Source organism: Lepisosteus oculatus, chromosome 9 (genome assembly GCF_040954835.1).
Source record: "Lepisosteus oculatus isolate fLepOcu1 chromosome 9, fLepOcu1.hap2, whole genome shotgun sequence".
Lineage (NCBI taxonomy): Eukaryota > Metazoa > Chordata > Actinopteri > Semionotiformes > Lepisosteidae > Lepisosteus > Lepisosteus oculatus.
The window spans coordinates 6587479-6610676 of NC_090704.1; the positions used below are offsets into that span (position 1 = coordinate 6587479).

Here is a 23198-nt window from a genome sequence, read left to right on the forward strand (position 1 = left end):
ACATACTGTAGGAGTTTAAGCAGCTTTTACATTGAGTAAAAGCTGCTTAAACACCTACAGTACCTGTATAACGTGATGTTGTTGAAACTTGTTCTTGCAGTATTATTGACTAAACAGGTAATACTGGGCATTAACAGGGACAAAGGGCGATTGACAATGTATCAGACACTCCACACCAAGATGTTTTTACAATGGACCAATTATTTAAATTACAGAAGATAGAAGTGTTTGGGCACTATAAGCACATAATAAATACCCAGGTCCTGATGATATCCTACTAACTGTAAATTCAATGTTATACAGCATATAATCCAATGGCATTACGCAACAGAAGCTCAAGACAAGGGTTGTACCCATTGGAAGGGGGAATGCTAATAAACTGCCCATCCATAAGACAGCAGGGAATTGACGCAACATACCCAAGTAATTATAGACCAATACAGCAGACTTGTGTTACATGTAAGGTTATGGAAACAATAACTAGAACTAAATTAGAGGATCATTTTTTATGGAAATAAGATTTTGAAAAGTTAGGTCATGCTTAGACAGCTTGTTAGAGTTCCTTAAATGAGTAACTACTGTAATGTATGTACGTATGTATGGTGCATTTAGATTTTCAGAAGGCTTTTGACAAGAGTCTCTCACAAAACAATAATTCTCAGATAACAGGTATAAGGCATTCAGGAATACGTGTGTGCTTGAAAAAAGAACTGGTTAAATATTACTCGGAGAGGACAGATAAGTGGTAAATGCTCAAACTCAATTAGTGGAGAACCACAGGGATCTGTACTAGGCCCTCTGCTCTACATACTGTAATGTATCAATGATCTACTTTCTGGTATAGTACAACTAGTCACATTTATAGATTATACCAAAATAGGAGGATAAGCAAACATTTTAGAAGCAGCAAATTAAATTTGAAAAAAAGAATTAGAAAACAGTGGGAAAGCACCTGACAGATGACATTTAATGTAGATGCATGTACAGTAGGTTGCATGTACAGTATTTAGATTTAATGTAAGTGCATGCAGTTAGCAAACTACTGTATAAACAGAGTTGGAAACACTGAGCTTGAAGTATAAAAAAGCTGTAGTAGTTTATGTTGATGTTACACTTATATCTTCTTGACAATGTGGGGAAAAAATTAAAAAGGAAAGTGAAAATTTAATTTTAGAATGCAGGTAAAAGAGTAGCATTTAAATCAAGGGATACTATGTTCAAACTGGAGACTGTAATGTACCAGTAAGACCTCACTTAGAATACTGAGCACATTATACAAAAAGATGTTCCTCCTCTGGAATCAGTCCAAAGAACCAACTAAATTCCAGGGCTAAGGGAAGGTCCTACAGTGACAGGCTGAAGGAACTCAACCTTTTTAACCTTGAGCAGAGAAGACTATGAGGGACTACATACAAGTATTCAAAACACTCAGGTCAACCCAGTGGGCTTATTCAGGATGAACAATGAACAACAAATACAAAAGAGAACTACTTTATTTCAAAGTATATATAAAATCAAAAACTTGAGGCATTTCTTTATCCAAAGTGTTGTGGGAAACTGATCCCCTCTCTTCCTTCAAGAAAAGGAAACAAAACTCCAATTAGCTACTAACCACCAAATGGATGGGCTGAGTGGCGTCCTTCTCATTTGTAACTCTTACATTTCAGACAACACACTTGATAGAGAGCAGCTTTGAAACTCAGAAACTGGTAGAGGGTTCATACCAAATTCCAATTTAAAACACCCATTTGATCATTTTGAAAGATAAAAGCACATTTGCACCAGCGATCGTGATGTAATTTAACCTGTGATTCAAAATTTGGCCGAAGCAAAAACCAGTTGATACTGTACTTCCTAATGAAAGCCGCGAATCTGTAGAATGTCTCCCACTGTTAGAATGTCAAAGAGACTTTGTTGCTGTCTTACTCTAAGACACAAAAGGGTGTCCTTTTGCCCGTACCTGTATATCCGGCAGAAAAACTATACAGTGTGCACAACACACTGTATAGATCTGTTATAAAGCACAAGTGAGTAGACTGAGTATCAAGATGTGTTTTTAATCACTGAGCTGTTAAAACAGTATTGGTGGTATGTAGACAGTTATGCGAGTCATTTAACAATGACAACTGCTGTCAATTTAATAGCACTCCTTTACCCTGTGATTTGCAATGCATTAAGCATACCCACGCACATCCTCTTTCACTGTTAGCTTCATCAAGCAATAGACAACCTACTGTATACAATACTGGCCTAATTTATTTCTAAAAAAAAAGAGCTTAATGTACAGATAATTTTCTTTGCATTAAAAAGTAACCTATTTTTTTTTTATTGGCCTCTGATTTTCTCCAGAAAATCACAGCAATTTGAAACATCTTTACTCATTTGTGCAGTTGTTTACCATCAATTTCTTTCATACAAGAGTTTCCTTTAATGCATAGAAGTAAACAAAAGACAAACAGCCAGGAGATATTGTGTTTCACCAATATAATGGGAAAAAAAATCACTTACTCCTCACTATCAGCCACTTGGTAAAGTCAGTCTTTTATACCTGTTTTATAGAGGATAAATCCAGAATTAAGAAAAAAAAATCAAACAAAAATCATTCACTGAGCCAATTATTCTGCTGGAAAAAGAAAATATAGATTTACAGATATTCTGTTTTTCTGTAAAGCGATTGACTGAATTTGGATTCATTTCCAAACCTATTGTATTTCCCCTGTGAACTGCAGAAGGTAACAGGAGACAAAAAGACTAATAAATATGCACTGGCACAAGCTTGAGTAATTTGCTGCCTTGTGCGTGATATATTTCATGCACTGGGAGCAGAATTTCTATTCTGTCCTTTCCTTTCACCTGATGTGCTCGTTGAAATGTTTCAGCATTTATTGTTCTACGGTGCAAACCTTTAATTCCAGAAGGTTATAGTTTGTGTTCTATAGCACACAATCCACCCTGCTCAAAAACAAAATTGAACCAGAAGGAAAACCTTTATCTCTTGAAGCGAACAGCACCAGGAGATAGTGAGGTGAGGACTGGAGCACATTTGCTAGCATAACTTACAGTTTAACACATAAAAAAGAAGAATTTAAGCGGGGGGTTCTTTAAATCTCACCTGTCTGGACTTACAAAAAAATACACAGAATGCAATCAATGTAATAAGTAGAGAAGGAGACTTTCGGGCATGGTGTCATGACAGAAATAAAAAAAGCACAAAAGAAGAGGAAACAGAACATCAATAAATGATAGACTGTAAAAAAGACCTGTTTTACAAACTGTTCAGGGAAAAGATTATAGTACCTTTGGTCTGAATTCCAGCAGAGAATCAAATGTTGGAAGTTGTACAAATTAATATCAGTACCGGAATAAAAAGGTAATATTATATTGAAACAGAAAATACAATGACTCCTCCTGGGAATGGGAGAGAGTGGGTAAGATTGCCCTCAGGGGAGCTCAAAGCATGTCATTCCATCATCTATAATTGAGTTGGAAAAACAGAAATGAAATCCAGAAAACAGAGATGATGTCAGACAGTCGTCATTAAAATTAGCAACAGACTGCCAAAGACACCATGACAGAGGCAGATGAATCTAAAGAGTGTGCAGCAAAATGCCATAAATACTGTTTTATTACATAAATAATACTTATAAACAAGAAATATCCTTGAGGAAGTTTAATGATATTTGAGCTTTTTACATTAAGTGAAATATGGTAGTTCAGAAGCACTACTGTACCACAAAGGGTTACTATGCCATTTGGAAGGCAGTAAATATGAATAAATAGAGCTGCCAGATCAGCCTTTAGTATCACAAACACAGCAAACCAACACAACGTTTTATAGCACAAAGTGGAATGCACATGTACATTTTCTGGTTGTCAGCTACAGCAATTGGCAGGGGAGTCATTATATTGTTATACTGAATAATTACTCTGTAGAGTGGACTCAGTACAGGGCAGCAACATTGCAACAAGCATAAAAGCTCAAGGATGACTTACTGTAATTTATAACATAATAGGAATCTGATAGACAACTTCCCATTTAGCAAAAAAGAACCTTACTTTGTAGGCCGCATGACACCAGCAATACTTTTGTTTTCTAATGTTTTATTCAACAGACCACAATACAGTCAATTACTGCTACGAAAACAGGTCCACTCAGACGCGTTCTTTTTTTGCAGACTTGTGTCCAAAAATGTTTAAATAATTTATATCGCAATGGAAAAATTTCAGCCCTTCAGTCAAGCTCTAGGTAACGTGAAGAGGTGATGTGATAGCAGGGGATTTATGGAGATGAGTATATTTAAAGTCTAGTGGTTGTAACCCACAGGACAGGGTCCGTAAGGTCAAAGCTACCAGGATTCGCCTTGGAATGAGCCAGGGAGCTGCTGCAAGGATGAAGGAGGCATGGAGGGAGGGCTGTAAGAAAAAACCTCCAAAAGAGTGCTCAGGAGGTAAGATACTTAAATGCAGAAGAGCAGAAGTGGTTGAGATTAAAGTTAGACTTTCCCCTGTACTTCATGTAACACTATGAATGTTTGAGAAGCACATTTTTTTAGCAGGGATGACTGCTGCAGAGAACACTGTTCAGAGGAGCTGGAAAGAGACCGCTATTTCTTTTACCTGCGTTTGATTAGGATATTAACATGGTATTTTGCTTCTAGAAAGGTCCATGCTCAGCAGCACACTGGTAGCCTGGGACACCGCTATCAATAAAGTTACTCAGATGAACGGAGATTTTGTGTTCCTTGTCTGTTTCTCCCCTTCTTTTCTTTTTCTGTTCTTCCCTTTTGTTATCTTGAATAAAACACTATAATGTGCATCTCCGGAAGATGGTGGTGTTCTTTGTTCTGTAATTGCTTCTCTGTTTCCTCCCCCATGGGTTCCAGGTTTAAATAAATCCATTTAAAAAAAGAACTGTAAAACATGACTCAATTTAAAGTGTCAACACCCGGCAAACTATAAAGTGTATCTACATTTTTCCACAGTCTCACATTGTACGCAAAGCAGGAGATGTACTCCGTTGGGAAAGTCTTTTTATTTACCTGCTCTCAAGTCTTCCCTTAAAAGAATACTGTACACATGCAAACATGACAGATGAAGGACAACAGAGTCTTCCAAATAGAATGGATATACAGTGTATATTTCATTTGTAGTATTATTCACGACTGTAACATACAAAATTAGCAGGACAAAGTATAGAGTTTGAATTGGTAAGGCACAGTACAGTGGAAACATCAGGTATAGTATAATGTCACATATTGAGCTTTTCCCACATTACTAATAGTTCATGTAAAAAATAAAAAATAAAAAAATAACTGAAGAAATAGTAAACAATAAATAGTTTAAGTGTGTTTTGAAAAAAAGGCCAATGAATAAATGTAGAAATTTGTGATTTTATGCTAGATGAAGATGTATATTCCAGTGATGCACACATGTTTGTGGAAATTGTAGAAAATCAGTATGGCAGTGAACACTTAGGATACTTTATCTTAATAAGGTTATTTCTCAGGCAGTTCAAACATTTCACCGGGGTTCTGGAAATTGAGGTTATTTTTTCTTCCTAAAGTAAAGATGTCTGTAGACAAATCATTTACTCTAAATGCTTCAATTTATTCAAGAAAACATTACAATGTACTGTATTTATATATTATTGATTTCCGTGAGCCTCCAGTGCATCTTTAAATTTGTGCAGCCTAGACCTTTTGGAATTTAATAAATTCTATAGACCTAGGAAGAAAGCCATATTGTAACACTAGAAAAATAAAAATGGTTGGTAAAACGAAAAATGGTTGGTATGTGGGAGCAATGGTCTAAATATCTAGTGCTTTCCAACAAATTATTTCAAGTTGTGCTACTAAAAAACATTTGTAAAAGCAATACACTCAATAGCACATGGAAAAAAAACTCTTTGGCCATGTGCAAAGCAAATATAATGCAAACTAAAAACCTAGTGAAAAAGGGACAAATTATTATTAGGTCTGATTTTATTTTCTGTTTTGATTGATTGTTTTATGTCTCCCTGTCAGATAAACTATCTGTTAAAATTCACTTTTCCTTCAATTTCTCACAGGCTTCATACATTGAATGTATTAAAGTTTGCATAGAGCATGAGCTTCTTCATTTAAAATGAGTAAATGGTACACACACTTTGTTAATCCAGACTCATCTGTTTGCATGCCCAGGAATGTATATGTACAAAGATTGTACAGTATAAACTCAACTCTCCCAATGGATTTGAAAGCAATGTTACTTTAAGACTGGGTTCCTGCCCTGCACAAGGAAAATGAGCATCTGAAGACATGCTGCTCTGACAGGCTGACCCATCAGAACCATTCATTTTTGACACACTGCAATCACCACGGCGCCAGAGTTAGCGTCTACTGGATTAGCACTTCACCTGTCATTGAAGTCCAAAGTGAGAATGCAAGTGACCGCCAAAAACCTGAGACAGCCCTGGCTAACTAATGTCCACCCTGTGCTGACAGTGCTCTACAAGTCATGCACTGCTGCTTGGAGACTATATCACAATCAGCTAGAGACATCACATAGTACTTTACAGCCCACCACTAACAACCAGGCCAGAGGATTCATGTTTTCAAAGCATGCCTTTACAAGCTGAGCCACACAGGAGACCTAACCATAAATTTTACTATCTGGTTTTATCTTTCTAAATCGTGAGGATTATTTAAAGCCTCTAAACATTTTTATCCTATGTATGAAAGTTTCTTATTTGTTAACAGCTTAATGTTGGATTGAATGTATTATAGCACTGTATGTATTGTGGTATGCCTTTTACCTGCCTGCAAAGCAAATTTCCCTTCTAGTGGCTACACTTGGATCCCAAACACCATATGCTACAGAACTGTTACATACAAGATCCATTGAGGAGTCTTGGGGATTTTTCATCCTGGTCTTGATACTTGCCAAGAAAGTGACCTTGAGGTTCAGAACAGTAAATCAAACCCAAAAGATTTTATCTCTCTAGTGAACACTACAGTCAATTTTAAGTTTTGGCACCGTCAATATAGGATATATGCTGATGCAAGGGCTCAGGCCTCCAGGCCTTAATAAGTACCAGCAAATCGTTCCTTTAATAAACACATTAAGTATGCCCATCTAACTGAATGACAACCCAGTTATATTTCTTTAAGATCTGAAAAGAAAAATTCCAATTACATCTTTTAGATGTAAATGTCAAAATTGAGAGATTAAACCATGGTCATCAAGCTCAACAAACAGCATTTCTGTAGGTGCTAAAAACTCATGATGTATAACTTTTCCAACAAAAAAGTGGAACAGTGAAACTTACCAACCATAAGCTGTAAATCAATATTTTCTTCCACTGGCATTGACTGAATCTAAAAACATTTTTTAGTCTTTTCCTATGTTTAGAACTGAACTGTATTACCAAAACAACATAACCTTCAGTACAACATGCAGAATGAAGTCATGAAGTGAGTACTTTTGGGGGATGTACTGCACACTTGACATTCTACATATTATGTTAAGTGGTAGGGAAATGACAGATACATCTTGTTAATTTCATGGGAAAGTAACTACAGAAATATTTGAAGTCCAGATTTCTAAGGCTGTATACAGTATAAGATAAGACAATTATTAAAATATTTCAACATATTTCTAGTCTTGATTCATTTTTGATTTCAGAAATGCCACAGGCCATAATAAGATTTCAATCCTGGCATCTGATTTAATTATATTACCAAATGAAACTAATTTTCATTTCATTAACATTGATTTTACTTGTTATTCATTTTTCAGTCTTGTTTCTATAGTCTATTAATTATTTTCAGTTAACTACAAACTTTAATCCACTCAGACATGTCTTCTTTATAATTACCAACATAAAATGAAATTAATTGTTCTCAATGTCCAGGATCAGAGGGAGGACTTTTAAAATAATCTTTATTCCCAAACCACAAGGATCTCTTTTCGATATCAAACTAAGACATGATATATTAGGGTTGCATTATTGTTTTTTGGGGGGTTTCAACAAAAGGCATATTTCTACCTTCAATTTTATTACAAAACACACAAACACAACAGCAGTAAGACTTCCTTACTCTAATACTGTATGTTTATAATTAGATGTTTACCCAGTTCTTGCCTATCACATTTTATTTTAATTCTATGCTTATTTTTTATTATTACCTTTATTATATTGTTGCCATGAATCCTTCTATTTCTTCCTTACTGCTTTTGCACTGTAAGATAAATTGAACTAATCGTTTCTTTCACTTGGTCATGTTCACTGGGTTTCTAGATTATTTTGGCTAGTTTTCAAAAACACAGGAAGCAAAGCAGGGATCGACCACACGGCTACATTGGAGGAGACTGGGAACATTTGTTAAGCTTTACAGGGAAAAAGGGCAATATGTAAGCATCCACATACTTTACGTTATTGGGGCATTTTCTGTGTCGTGTTTTTATCTTAATGTTTTCTTAATAACGCTTAATTGACTAGTGTTTTTATCTAGTCAATTAAAATGAGTTTTTATCAAATGTACCACCTTGTGGGCTGATATCACATCTCTCCAGAAGCCCTGCAACTCTTCTAGCTGATCTGCTGTGTAGTGGGGATGCTGGTGTATAATGGTTGCTAGCATCCAAGTGGATTGTTGATTACATAAGGTTTCACCTCTGTGTATTTATACTTGGCGAAGCACCGCTGGCAGTAATTATATCATTGTCTTGTACATACAGTATTTTTGTATACAGCTCTACCAACATTGCGCACAAACATGCCTCAATTTTCACCTATTTTTTAGCAGTCTTGCTCGAGCTCTGTCAAGCTGGTTGAGGATGCTTATTTGAACAATTGTCTTTGACAAGACTGGAACAGAATTTAAGTCTTGCCAACGACTTATTTTATCAGATTCAAGTCATGACTTTGACTGGGTCATTCAAGGACATTCACTTTCTTATTAAAACCACTCCAGTGTAGCTTTGGCCTTGTGCTTTAGGCTATTGAGCTACTGGAGACGAATTTTCATCCCAATTTTAGGTCTTAGACAGACTGAAACAGGTTTTCCCTCAAAGATTTGCCTGTTCTTTGCTTCATCCATTTCCCCCCTCAGTCTTGACAAGCTTCCCAGTCTCTGCTGATTAGAAGCAGCCCCACAACATAATGCTGCCACCACAATGTTTGACAGCAAGGATGGTGCTGACTGAGTGATGTGCTATTTTAAATTTGCGCCAGACATAATGCTTTGCATTTAGACCAAAATGTTGCAATTTGAATGAGAACAATTTAAATGTTTCGTTGCAAACTCACGGTAAGACACGCTTACTCAGTTTGGCTGATTGTCTGATACACTTTTCACTTCTCAATTATCGACCTCACAGTGCACTAAGGAGCAGTGTTTTTGAGTTTTCTCAAAAAACAATTCTCCTGGTCTGTGCCTTTTTCCAACTTTATCCTTAGGTTGTCTGAAAGATCTTTAGTCTTCATGGTTTAATCATGCGAACACCTATTATTGTACACATGCAATTTTGTACACCAAAAATAATTTAATTTAACATACAGTAGCAAAGGGGTGATTACTTATGTAACCAATCTTCATTTTTTGGCTGACATTCATCTACTTTTACCAATAAAAATATTTAGGTTGAACATTGAAGTTTTGATTAAAAACATTCACTTTTAAAAAGTGAATATTTAAGTGCAAAGCACAATAAAAGTGTTTTGAAATTTGTACATGTATACAGTATGTATACAGAAATTTGTACATGTATACAGTATAATTATTTTGACATGGGCATCTGTCTTTTCTTTTGAATCTGCATAGAAGAAGTCAATCTTATAATGGGTAAATTATCCTTAAAAGAAATCACACAGTCTAGGTGTGTGTAGTGTCTAGATAGACATTAGATCAATAAATTAGATTAACTAAAGACATTTTTTTCTTTCTTTACCTTTTGTATCCATAGGTAAAGTATCCTAAAAATAATGAAGTTTTGTCCTAGATTGCTTTTCTTGGATTCCATCTCATGGATTCCAAAACCCATGGATTCCATCAAGCTAGAATGATTAAGAATTAAGAATTCACAATTAAGTATCACAATATAAGATGGGGATTAAATTTTACTTTCAAAAGCATCCATAAATATTAAACATTCTGGAAATTACAAAGCCACATCTGACCTTGTCAAAGTCAACTGACAAAATATTTAATGCATTTTAAAAAGGGTGGGCAGTGTAATTAAATTGCAGTGTAAAATCTTCCAATACTCATAATCCTTCAACTGTAAGCAAGTAATGTCTATATTCCTGCAGCTCCTACTCACCTGACATCCACAGCATCCTCCATGACAGTCATGTCGGTTTTACACTTGGCTGAAGGGTTTATGGCAAGTTCTGCTGGTGGGATGACAAAACTCTTGCTTAGGGGCAACCACATACCTTCGCCAAGGGTGTAGGTGAACCTAGCAATGACATTCAGAAAATCACAATTAGACACAGGAAGCTAAAAAGCTGTTTTTGTTTAATTGTGTCTGTAAAATAAATAAAAAATTGACTACAATGCATCTGTGAATGGAAAGTTATCATTTGTTAAATAAAGTAGCAATATAATCAGCAGGCTTTAAGACACACTATATCATAATACTAAAAGGTCTGAATGCCTAAAGCATTCTGTATATTCTGTACAAATAATGCAGTGAGCTCTGGGAAATACAAACATCAGAAGCTGGAGCTACAGTATATAACTATAGACATCTAAATATGTACAGCTACAGCTGTCTAATATAGATAGCTAAACCAGAAGCATGGATTGCAGAGTTTTAATAGATCAATCAAGGCTCTGTGCCTACAGGGAAAGCTCTGAAAGAAGTGCATGTGGGGAATTTTCAGTCTACCGTAGGACCAAATTGTAACACATCTTACTTCATAAACAGCAAGCAATGGCATTAGTCATTAACTGCATAATGCATCCATTAGCAAAATTCTACAGCACACATTAAAACAGTGGAAAACTGTAAATAATGTACTCTATTTCTCATTTACTGTACATACTGATAAAACTGTGATATTGCTTTTTCCAAGCAATACTGCACTTAATTACTTCTTTGACAACAGGGAATTCTGGTATTGATTAACAAACCAAGCAATAATTAGAATATTAAAAAAATTCTAATATGCCTGCTTTAACCAACTTTGGTTTGGATCCAAGGACAAAAAAAAATAATATCACTAGCCTGCTGGATAACACTGATAAGTAACACGGTAATACTGAAATGTCACTGTACACCAGCATCAGCTTGAAAATGTAGGGTTTATGTCTCAAAAAAAGCTAAAGGTCATAGCGATACCTCCCTATAAATAAATAAAATAATATATTCTACTCTTTAGTGTCCTCTTAGCTGGGGCAGCTGTGTAGTAACTTGAATAACCTGAACCAGACTCCACAGCAACAGAAGCAGAATTCATTATCAGGGCTGCTTATTCAGCTGTCTACCGGGACCTGAAGGAACCGCAACCGAGTGGTATTACATGTGCAATGCATTTGGGTGGATCTCACCTGGGATTAAGGGGAAAAAATAAGAAAACATTAACACACATGCTGCACATACTGTGTGCTGCACGCATATATTTAACTCTTTAAACATTCAGACCTGGAATCTTGTATCTCAAGGTACATGATTAGGCTACCAAACCGATTGCAGAATAAGAACAAAAGTGAGGAATCCCTTTTGATAGCTACTGTCATTGATCTAAGGATCTAACCTCAAAATTAATAAACAATTTCAGTTTAGTTTTATATCCTTTTCACTCATCACAAACTCAATATCAAATGTACTTCAGATTCAGAAAGGAGACCTTTTGCATTGAACATGAATTCGAGAGAACATTTTGGATTGAGCCCTGTCTGTTGGAGCAGAAAAGCAATGTCCCTCACTTCTTGCAATATAAAATCAATGAAAAATTAATAAACAGCCGGGAGGGATGACAAATGGCACATGAGGCCATCCTGCATTGTGAAAACAGATGAAAATGACACCATGGCACTGAACAAGGGGTTCATAATTATAGAAGTACTTTCAAGGATAGGGTAGTCTCCTTTCAGAATTACAAAATAACATTGCAGTTCTCCAAGCAATGTACAAAAATGTACCATGTGTTAATACTGAAACAAAATTTAGAACAGCACTGGAAGACACCAAGGAATACAGGCAGCTATATTTCAAATACTACAGTATATTATAGATTTTTAAGTAACCAACAACCATAGTAAAAGAAAGCAACCATTTAATATAACTCAGTAACAGTAAGCAAATAATGCAAAAGGCATCAGCATTATAAAGGCAAATTTAAATACTGTTTTAGGCTTAAGAAAGGTTTTGTCATAGGTTATTATAGTTATTATCATAGGCTGTATGCCATTGTATTAAAGACAGAAATGGCTAGAAGTACATGGATTACTAAAGTTGTTGTTTTCTTACCATTCTGATTTCACACTAAGACTTCTGCAATGTGTATTGAAAGAAATGCTAACTTTGTATTACAGGAAGGCACTAGACATGCATGTATGCAGTACCAGCTTCTCTACGAAGAGAATGATTAACAGCTATAAAAGGAAAAGCTTAATTATGTCCCTCCAATTACTTTCCCCTTAGAACTCCAGCATGCTATGAATCAAAACCCCCACCCTCCAATCTTTTAATAACATTCACTGGTTTCTCGCTTCTGATTACAGGGTGCAAGTCTATTAAGTTTTTATTATTACCTTATTTAACTTTGGATTATGAATCCTAACCAGTTTTCAATTATGTTTCATTAGTTATGTAACATTTGAAACTGTAAAGCACGATTCTCCTGTATGACTGGAACAATGCTTTTCCTATATACTCTATAATTCTGCCACACTGCATGCCTGGGTTCACACATGCTATACAGACCAGTGATGTGAATGTACTGTAAGTAAAGTAGAGAATGGATGTCATATTTCAGCACATTTTCTGAGGTTGTTTGTGCAAAATTAGGTCTATTTTCAAGCACTTTTCGTTGGACACATACTCACTCAGAAACTGCAAGGGCATTAAACCAGTGAAAGCTGCAATGGTATACACAACTCATCCTTCTTTAAAAGGTTAACAAAAACTTTATAAGGACGTTGGCCTTACTTTCCAAGGCATGTTGTAATTGTAGAGAACAAAAAATGATACTATGGACATACAGTATGTAAAAACAACGGAGAATTGTGGGGATTTAGCATAGGTGACACATATATTTCACCGTTCTCTAACTGCCTTCACATCATGTTTGAAGATGAAAACAATGTGTACACAGCAATAATGAGATCGAACCAAATAAAAGCTACAGTATATACTGTATATGTAGAAATTGGTATCCTGTTTGTTGTTGAAAACTGTGTCTCATACAATGGCCAAGATATTGTCATATCTGCCGATAATGCTTGTCAATTAAAAACTCCCAAGCACACAGTTCTTAAGCAATTACAGAGGCACTTCACATAAGAACAAGAAAAATAAATGATCAGAAGTTTGCATAACATAGATTTTCACAAATGTTGACTAGAAATAATAAAGACTGAAAGATTTTACAATTCTCCTCCATTTGTGTTTACATTTTTCTGTAAGCATTTCAATATTACCTTTTGAAATATAATCTCAGAAAAAGCAGACATTTGAAATAGGTGTTAGCAAATTGTTTCATGCTTGATCTAATTTAAATTTCACATTACATTAGGGCAATTCAATGAAGAATTCCAAGCAAAAAATATTATACCCAGAGAAATTGTAATTCAAATATTAAAATAAGTTTCAATATTCAGAAAATCTTAAGCTTGGTTAAAAAGCAAAATACAGTCTCACACCATGGGAACACTGCAATACATAGAAATAAAAAAACACACGTATGAAAAAGCATGATATTGAAACTTGTTTCAGTTATACATTAGTAAATTAAACCATGCAGCACATGCAGATTTTCAGCAGGATTTCATCTTCTCTCCACTTTAGTTTTATTTATTCACCCATTATTTGAAGCCTGGTGGATCTTCAATGCCCTTGAACAAAAGAATCCTCCAGACTTCATGTGTGAAACTCCAGTCAGTTGGTACACAGTACTTCTTGTCTATTGTCATTTGTCTGGAATTGGTGCAATTACTGTACCTTTGAAAATTATCTTTTACATACACATGAGTAAATACCACCTGAGCCTTAATGCTCTTTTCCCAACAGCGCAGTGTGTAGACCTTCTCTTGACCACAGCTTTAGTAACATCCAATCTGATTTGTATTTGTTATCTTCTCTATCAAATCAACTCTTTTCTAATAGTGTTTTCCCAATTCTGGTTCTTCTGATCACCTGATTCTTTTAACAAGTAAGTATCATTAGTTTTCTATTTTCTTTTGTTTTTAACTTTATACAACTAAAACTTTCCTGGAGTTGCAGACTAATAACAAAGGCTGGAAAAAAAAAACTACAGACAAGACAGAGAACCAGTGGTTCTAAATATATGTCATTTCTAGCTTTCAATGAGGAAGTTATGATATTGCCTTCAGTAGAGCATTCAGTAGAGAAACAGAATCATTCATTATTAGGGGTGGCTCACTGACAGTGCTGATGACTCAGAGCTATTGGTACCTGTGTATGATTCTGGAGAGGGATGCCTTGTGTGTAGGTTTTTAGGTGGCCTCCATGTCTGTATGGGCTTTCTCTAGGTGCTCTTCTTTTCTCCCGCTTAGCTGTGCTAGGATTTTGGAAATATCTGTACAAAAAATGGCCATGCTTTCTCACCTGAAGATGCGATCCGAAGGCTGCTCTCCCATTACCAAGTCGAAGCCACGCTGGAAAATTGTGTAAGGCCAAGGGCTAGGAAGAAAGAAGAGCCAAACAGAAATGTTCTGACTGTGTATTTCCAGATACGCAATGACTATGATTCTGTTTGGAGTTTGTCATAATTTTTGCATTGATTAAAACTTGGTTTTTCGAATAATAAATAGTGTTTCATGACAGCCATCGGCGCTATAAGAAAAAAATAGGAACAAACCAACATTAAAAAACATGAGTACTCACATCCGATAATGCATACAGATGAAGTTAGGTGCATTATTATTTATCGTGATGTTATTCCTTTTTGTTATAAAATAGTAGGGGTATATTATTCATTTTAATGTTTATCTCTAATGTTTAAAATTGGCTTAGAAAGAGAAATGATAAGAAAGTTGACAATTCAACATTACAAAGAAAAGCCTACAGTATCTTCTGAAATTAACTGCATTGGTATACAAAAGTAAATGCTGCAAAAACAATCCAGATGTAGAGCCAGATGTTCCCCTTAGCAAATTCTTAACACATTTAGACAGTTAAAAACATATCTTTAGTTGAAAACAGCTCCTGACTTCACAGCAAAAACACAATCAATGTAAACAGTGTTTGTGTATAAAAGATCCTCTTGTTTTAAACTTTCCATTCAATCACATTTTTAGGACTTTATTACTGTTGCAAAGCTCTCTCTGGGTGTTACATCCAATTAAAACTCTATTCACAGTTTCATACAGCAGTGAAAAGTGAACAAGAGCCCAAGACCAAAACGATTTCACACCATTATGATGCCCTGCTGATCATTTCTCTCTGAGCCCTAATTATTAGATCTATCGCCCCACCATCGTGACTCCTATCACTATTTAAATTAAAACACAGAGACAATCATCACAGTTACAGGTTAATCAAATAGTTCTCAAGAGGCATTGCCAATCTGGCTAATTTAATAAAGAAGAAGAAAGAAGAAAAATTAAAATCCATAACTTGAATAGCTTGGATATTTCTCTAATATATTTATTGCTAACAATTCTAAGGCCAAGATAAAATCAAAATCTTGACTCAGCCACCAAAAATAACTTTGTGTTGGAAAGAGAGGTTTGCTTTGTGGAAGGTCTTTTCCATCTTGCCCAAAGTGATTTTCAATTGGTGAGTGGGTTTTGATGATTCTGTCCCAGGTCCAAATCACTGTTATCTATTATGAAGTACAGTATCCTGAATGTGATTCATTGTCACTGTTTTCTTTTGTGTAGTTTACACATGGTAACAAAAGTAAAATATTGTATGCTAAGTAATGATTTATTCTAGTAAACATAACTTCATCCAAGATTTAATAATTCCTCAAGCTCCAAATTAAATGTGTATGTCTTTTTAGCTGATATAAGACATTAGCTTTTTATTGATAACATTGAGAACATTTGTAATTCATTCCACCTTTCTTCCTGATGACAAAAAACCTTGAGCTGAAATGTAGGAGAGCTTTACATTATATATGACCAACAACCGTCCCAGAGGTAAAAAGAAAAAAAAATAACTTCTGTAACAGTTAGCACAGTCAAGTGTCTGCACCTGTAAAATGCAATTTAAAAAGGTAGATTAGTAGATTAATGATACCTAAATTTTCATTTAAAAAGGTTCTAATCTAATTCTAAATAATTGTGCTACTGTATTTCATATCCCAGCCTTGTGCCATATTAAGCTCTTTTCCAGAATGGTGGTTAATGAAATTAAAGTAGTGCAAGACACAGACAAATTAAATGTTTTTTAAAAAGGTATTATGAACTCTCCTGGTTAAATGTAAAGATATATGTAGTGCTATTGACTTGTACTGTACAACATACCTAAATCTGGTCTAAGCAAACAAAAAAAAAAAACCTTGAGTCATATATTTGAAATTAAATTTACAAACATTTTACTAAAAGCTGCAAGTGCTAATGTGGAGCAGTGGTTAGGTCACTGGTCATACAGTACAAATGTCTGGGGGTTCTAATCCTATGTGGAGCGACCTCTTTTTGCACCCTTGAGCAAGGTACTTTATATAGATTGCTCTAGTAAAATACCCATCTGTATAAATGAATACAAACGCCGTTGGGTTTGGATGAAATTAATAATAGTCTGCTGTGAACCTTAAAATTGGGCATTTTTTATTAGAGAAAGCTTTGCTTTATCAGTTAATAAAATATAACGGGTAAATATAACACTCCTCAAGAACTCCTCACTCCTCACACTCCTCAAGGGAATGGTAGATGAAAAATGAACCAATATGCTACACAGAATGTACAGCATAATATATTCCGAGACACAATACGACACAATGTACAGGTACAGTATGTGTTCCTGGCAGACTTCTATAAAATGGTACAAACTGCTGCAGCATGTACACACCTCTACTACTGTAGAACAAAACATTCACAAAAAGCATGGAAATGCCAACAAACTATGTTGTATTGTTGAAAGCAGTGTCTGGAATGACTTCTGACAGTTTGTTTAACAGGACTGTAAACAGCTACAAGTTCTGACAGGCAGACAGAAGCTATGTAAGTTAAAGAGGGAGACCGCCTGCTATTGTAAATAGACTAAAGAACCTGTATGTTACTCAGATGGCTGGCTTGGCTAAAAATAAGCCATGATAACTCAGACCAGACACTGATGTAATGACTATCACACACAACAGAAATCTAGGAAACAACATCTTTTTTTCAGATTTTATTAAGTTACCCAAAACAATAATTAAACAATGGGTAGATTTTCATAACTTTGATACGATTCCTTTATCACAAATACATTGAATTAATAAGGGCTGATTTTCTCTACTAAGATGTTTATTACCAGTTTTAAAAGCAAAGAGCAATGCTTACCCTTGGTTGGGAGCCCATTCATTCCGCGTGCAAAGATGTTTATGAACAGGGTCCTTTGTGTAGCCATCAAAGCAGACACATTCACCTGTGTATAAAAACAGGAAACGTAGTTATCCATCACAGAAATACTAGAAAAACAGAAAAACAGCCTCGGGCATTTGATATTTACTCTTTGACCTATTGTGTTCACTGACCACGTCTACCAACAGACGCACGTTAAAACCTTGCATAAGGTGGAAATAGATCAATCTGTCGCTTCTCTGCTCTGTTGTTATTACTACATTAAATTCATATTTCACTTGGGTGTTTGCTTAGGGTGTTCACTAATGAAGAAATGCGCCTCTAGTTGAATATTCAATAGTAAAGTCAAAAGTCACTAACAAAACTCTTCCTTCAATCACAGTGGACGTCTGAAAAACAGTGAAAAACTGACCAGAGCATACAAGTCAAAACTACTACTACTACTACTACTACTACTACTAATAATAATAATAATAATAAGCCCTTACACTTATATAGCACTTTTCTGAATACTCAAAGTAGCTTACAGGTAATGGGGACTCCCCTTCACCTCCACCAATGTGCAGTCCCACCTGGATGATGTGACGGCAACCACGGTGTGTCAGTATGCTCACCACACATCAGCTATTAGTGGGGTGGACAACAGAGTATTGAAGCCAATTCATAGATGGGGATTATTAGGTGGCCATGATTGGTATAAGTAAATGAGAAATTTAGCCAGGATGCTGAAGTAACACCCCTACTCTTTTAGAGAAATGCTCTGGGATTTTTAATGACCACAGAGAGTCAGGACCTCAGTTTAACGTTTCAGCCAAAGGACACTATAGTGTCCCCATCACCACAATGGGGCAATAGGACCCACAGAGACTCTAGGGAGCACACCCCTTACTGGCCCCACTAACACCACTTCCAGCAGTAACCTTACTTTATCCCAGGAGGTCTGGGCTTGTCAGTTGAGAGTTGCAGGGTGATATGGCTGCTGGCTACATGGAAGGGCATTTAACATTGAGAACGGGGGACACTTTACACTACAGGCTATAGGAGTCTGAGACAAGTTTTCACCTATTTTGCTGAAGCGGAGATCCTGCCCTTTCTCAAAATTAGCTTGATGATGTACACTTGGCTACTAGGCTATATTCGACAATTGGTCTCCTCTGATTTTTAACCTTCCCTATGATCTCTCATTGTGATAAAAAAAAAATTCAAATGTCGAAATGAATGATGATTATTTACTATCATCTAATGTGAATTAGATTTATGTACACGAACTTCACAGCTCATAACCACACTCTATACATTGACTTACAGTACATGTCCACTGCAGAATACATCGGCAGAAACATTTTTTAAGATTGCACAAGTGGAAGATACATTTGAGAAACATATTGTAAATAGCTTTAGGTCTTAGAAATTAACTATGCAATTAAAACTGCAGAGGCATAAAAGTGTATAAGCCCATCTACCTTATCAGGGAAAACCAATGCAATTGAAAAGCTAAAAATGCAACTGACAAAAATAATAAATTTACCTCCATTACTTATTATTCTGTGCATGCAATTATCCTGTGTTTGCCGCATGTTCAGAATCCTGACACACAGTACCCTATCAGGCTCTTAATCAGAAGTGCTTATTTGGGCTATCATAAATGCTAAGGACCCGTCTCCTTTTTGCTGATCCATCATGTATGAACACACTAGCAAGATGCCTGTTATAATTTGATTCTGTCTGATTGATGGGGGTGAATTTCATAGCTGAGGACTGGCTGGAATGCTGAGCAAGTTTTAAATGCTTTCCTGGGCAGACTAGGAATGGGCAATAATGGAATGTTGATGTGCATGGAGCTGTGTTTATGCGGGGATATTCACTGTGGTTCAAGGACAGCACAATGAGTGGGCATGCCAGAGAGAAGCCTCAAAACACAGTTGTTCTAGGAGAGTTCAAACTCTGCTCTATACATTATCTTTTGGCAGCTGTTAAGAGCTGTCACTTATGGTGCAATACTAATCATTCAATTTTTTCTCTATTACCTCACAAGAAAAGCTCTTAAGATTATATTGACTAATGGCAAAATATTCTGACATGGTGCAAAAGGTATCTGGGATTGCAAATTCTATTCTGCCTTTTATTGTTATCAACGCTTTTCAGATGAACCAAATCCACTCTAAAAAACTTGGCACCAGAAAGTCTTAAATCATACAGCGCATCTTCTACACAACACAGTTGTTCACTAACCATTAATATTTTTGGGTTTTTAAAATGGTTTTCATTTTCAAGAAGTCTCTAGACAAAGTTCTTCTGAAAATAAATCCAAATGTCAAAAAGTACAGAAAAATGTTTAGGCTACTTCATACTATGGACAATGAGATCACTAGAACAAAAACATTCACTTCGGAAAGGCAAGCAGCTCAAAATGCACATCTTGAACTAGAATTTGAGACACTTTCGAAAGCCCCTCGAAAATGCCATTGCCTGACCATAATTACAAATCAATAATAGGTAATCATAACTGGAAAGACATTATAATAATACTCTTATGTTGCAGTGTGTGTAAATTACTCTGACTTTCACAAAGTCTGTCATGCTTTGATAACAGGACTTACAGTATAAAAAGAGTCTATTGGGGGTCCTCATGCCCCAAGACCTATGAAGAACATTAAGATCATCTACTGCACACCATGGTGGCACCATTTTAGTGCAGCGGAGCACATATCTGTTTGAGGCAAGTGTTCAGGGACTTGTGATGGTGACTAGAATTGAATGCTCAGCTGCATAAACACTGGCTGTACTTTTATTCTGATCTCACAGATAAATATCAGTGGGTTGCTGCATATTTTAAAGTAGAGTGTGTGACAGTTCATATATGTGTTGGGAACCTGTTACAGTGACATCCCTCCCTTGAGTTTTGCAAGAGAATACATATTTCCCTTTCCAGGGGAACGGGCTTCTGGCCTCAATGGAGCTATGCAGCTTATGCTCCTGTGACAGTGGTTTGATTCTGAGGTTCAGCCAAGTACGGTGTACTGAGATCTTTCATTCCCCTTATTTACATCAAACACAATTTGGGAGCTTAGAAAATTGTAACACTTTTGCCTTCAAAATGCGCATGGTAACTATGATTGAATTGCTTATCATTCAAATAGAGGACTGCTCTGATCATTTGCAAGCTTCACCTGTCTATAAAGAACCTGTTTAAGGCTCCCCACCACAGTATAACATTCACATTCATCCCGATATTCAGGAAAGTAAGAGAATAAGAGAATAATCACTCTGTGCAGGTTTTCACAAAGATCCACTGTGAATACCAAAACTTAATTGCTTCTAGTGACACCCTGACACAAAGGGTTTGAAACAAAAGTGTGAAAAAATAAGATATAAATGACTGATTTAATTAAAGTGTCAGTGCTAAATTAAATTCCCATCAGATCGGCTGTCATATAATGGAATGTTAGAACTTTCTTTGCCCTCTATTTAGGATTGTATCAAGATATCCAATGCCAAATATGTTACACATACTGTGACACTCAGTAGTCAGTAGTAGCATGTAGTGTATAATGGTTAGGGTCAGAAAGCTTTCTGAAGACTGAAGGCATATAGCCATTAACCTCCTCATGTAGAGGAATGGTTATAACAAATCCACAAAGATCTGAATATCCCTCTCCACTATTCAGAAATTTAAAAGGTTACTCTTAAATATAAAAGCTGTATATTGGCAAACCCTGAACCTACAGTCTGCTAAAAAAGTAGCTTGGGAGGTAAGCATACAAATACAAAGGCAACAGCTGGAGATCTCCAGCATTAACTGACTGGATACAATGTGTCACAAACTACATCAATGCATACTGTATACTACATATTCAATGTAGTGCTGTATTCATTTGATATATACAGTACCACATATTCAATGTGTCCTATATTCAGATAAAACAAAAACTTGATTTTTCTGACATGCTTACCAGTGTTTGCAGTAAAATGCTCATTCTGAACAAACACCCAATCCCAGTGAAAAATATGGCAGGAGGAACTTTTATGTTTTGGGGTTGTTTGGCATTTACCAGTGATGGAATTCCTGGCAGCACAGCGGTAATCACGAACGCCTGGTTTTGAGCTGACAAGCTCAAGCCAAGAAAATGGACATTCCACCACGACAATGATCCAAAGCAAACACCCAAAACAGAAACTAATAAAAAAATGCATGAAATGCACACAAAATAATGTTCTTAATGGGCTATCAGTCTCCTAACCTCAACCCAATTTAATGGTTTTTGTTCAACTCATGAAGGAAGCTCACAAACAAACATCATATGATCTGAAGGACCTACTGTAGGGCAATTCTGCCTGGGGAATGGTAAAAAAATTCTTCAGGAAGCACTAAAACTGTACAGCACAATACAGAAGGCATTTCATCAGTGGTATCCATGCCAAAGGAGGATTTACAAAATAGTGTGAATAAATGTCAACCTCATATTTTTTGGACTCAAATTACTTATAATAAATATGACATACTGTACAGGTGGAGCCGTGGCACTGTGGCTAAGAATCTGCGCCTATGGCTGGAAGGTTGGAGGTTCAAATGCTGTGTCCGGCAGAGGAATCCTACTCCACTGGGCCCCTGAGCAAGGCCCTTAACCCCAGCTGCTGCAGGGGTGCTGTATAAATGGTTGACCCTGCACTCTGACCCCAAGCTTCTCTCCCTGTCTGTGTGTCTCATGGAGAGCAAGCTGGGGTATGTGAAAAGACAAATTCCTAATGCAAGAAATTGTATATAACCAATAAAGTGATCTTATCTTATACAGTACACTAGCTCTCTACAATGCTAAACAAACATAACATTTTATATTTTTTAAGAAAGATACTGTACTATCCAATCTGCAAATCTCCCCACTGCGTATTTTTGATACTACATGGAGCATCTTCTGTGTGACATTTGCATGTTCTCATTGTGTCTGTGTGAGTTTCCATGTGCTACCACCTCCAAAAGACATGCTTGATTAATTGGTGTCTCTATATCATCCCTGTGTGTCTATGTGACCTCTGCTCAACTGGCAACCCATTCAGGATATAGTCCTGCCTTGTGAACTCTATGCTTCTGGCATAGGCATCAGACTGCCTTCCTAGGAATAAGCAACTTTATCATAAAGGATGGAGGACAGTAACATGAAATTCCTGCATGATCATGTCATTACAGAATGCTGTAAAACATTGTAAAGGAATCTGTATGAATATCTTTTAAGGCTTGAAATTCCAGCAAGCTCATCTCCAGAGAGATCTAAGTGATTTTGCAGTATAATTAGGTTGGAACTGTACTGCAGTTTTCTATAGGAGAAATATTTTAATAATTATACCTCAGAAAAACACCTGACTTTAAACCTTTTCGTAAGAACATTTACTTTGAGAACCAATCTAATGAAAATAACTGGAAGCACTTTTGGTGCCCACAGTAGCCTGAGTAATGGCCACAAACATTTTGGATACATTACAGCTAATGGTTTGGAAACCGAATGAAAATAGAATTGCAATCAG

At 36.1% G+C, this 23198-nt stretch overlaps 1 protein-coding gene across 4 annotated transcripts in view; it reads right to left on the reverse strand.

Annotated features, from left to right (window-relative positions):
* The window catches only part of astn1 (astrotactin 1), a 250514-nt gene that overhangs the window by 130250 nt on the left and 97066 nt on the right, over positions 1–23198 (reverse strand). For all 4 annotated transcript variants that reach the window (XM_069194050.1, XM_006634718.3, XM_069194051.1 and 1 more), the window contains 3 exons: positions 17658–17742; positions 14776–14850; positions 10303–10440 (listed from right to left, as the gene is read on the reverse strand). In XM_069194050.1, the coding sequence (XP_069050151.1) occupies positions 10303–10440; positions 14776–14850; positions 17658–17742 (298 nt within the window). The remainder of the gene's footprint in view (positions 1–10302; positions 10441–14775; positions 14851–17657; positions 17743–23198) is intronic.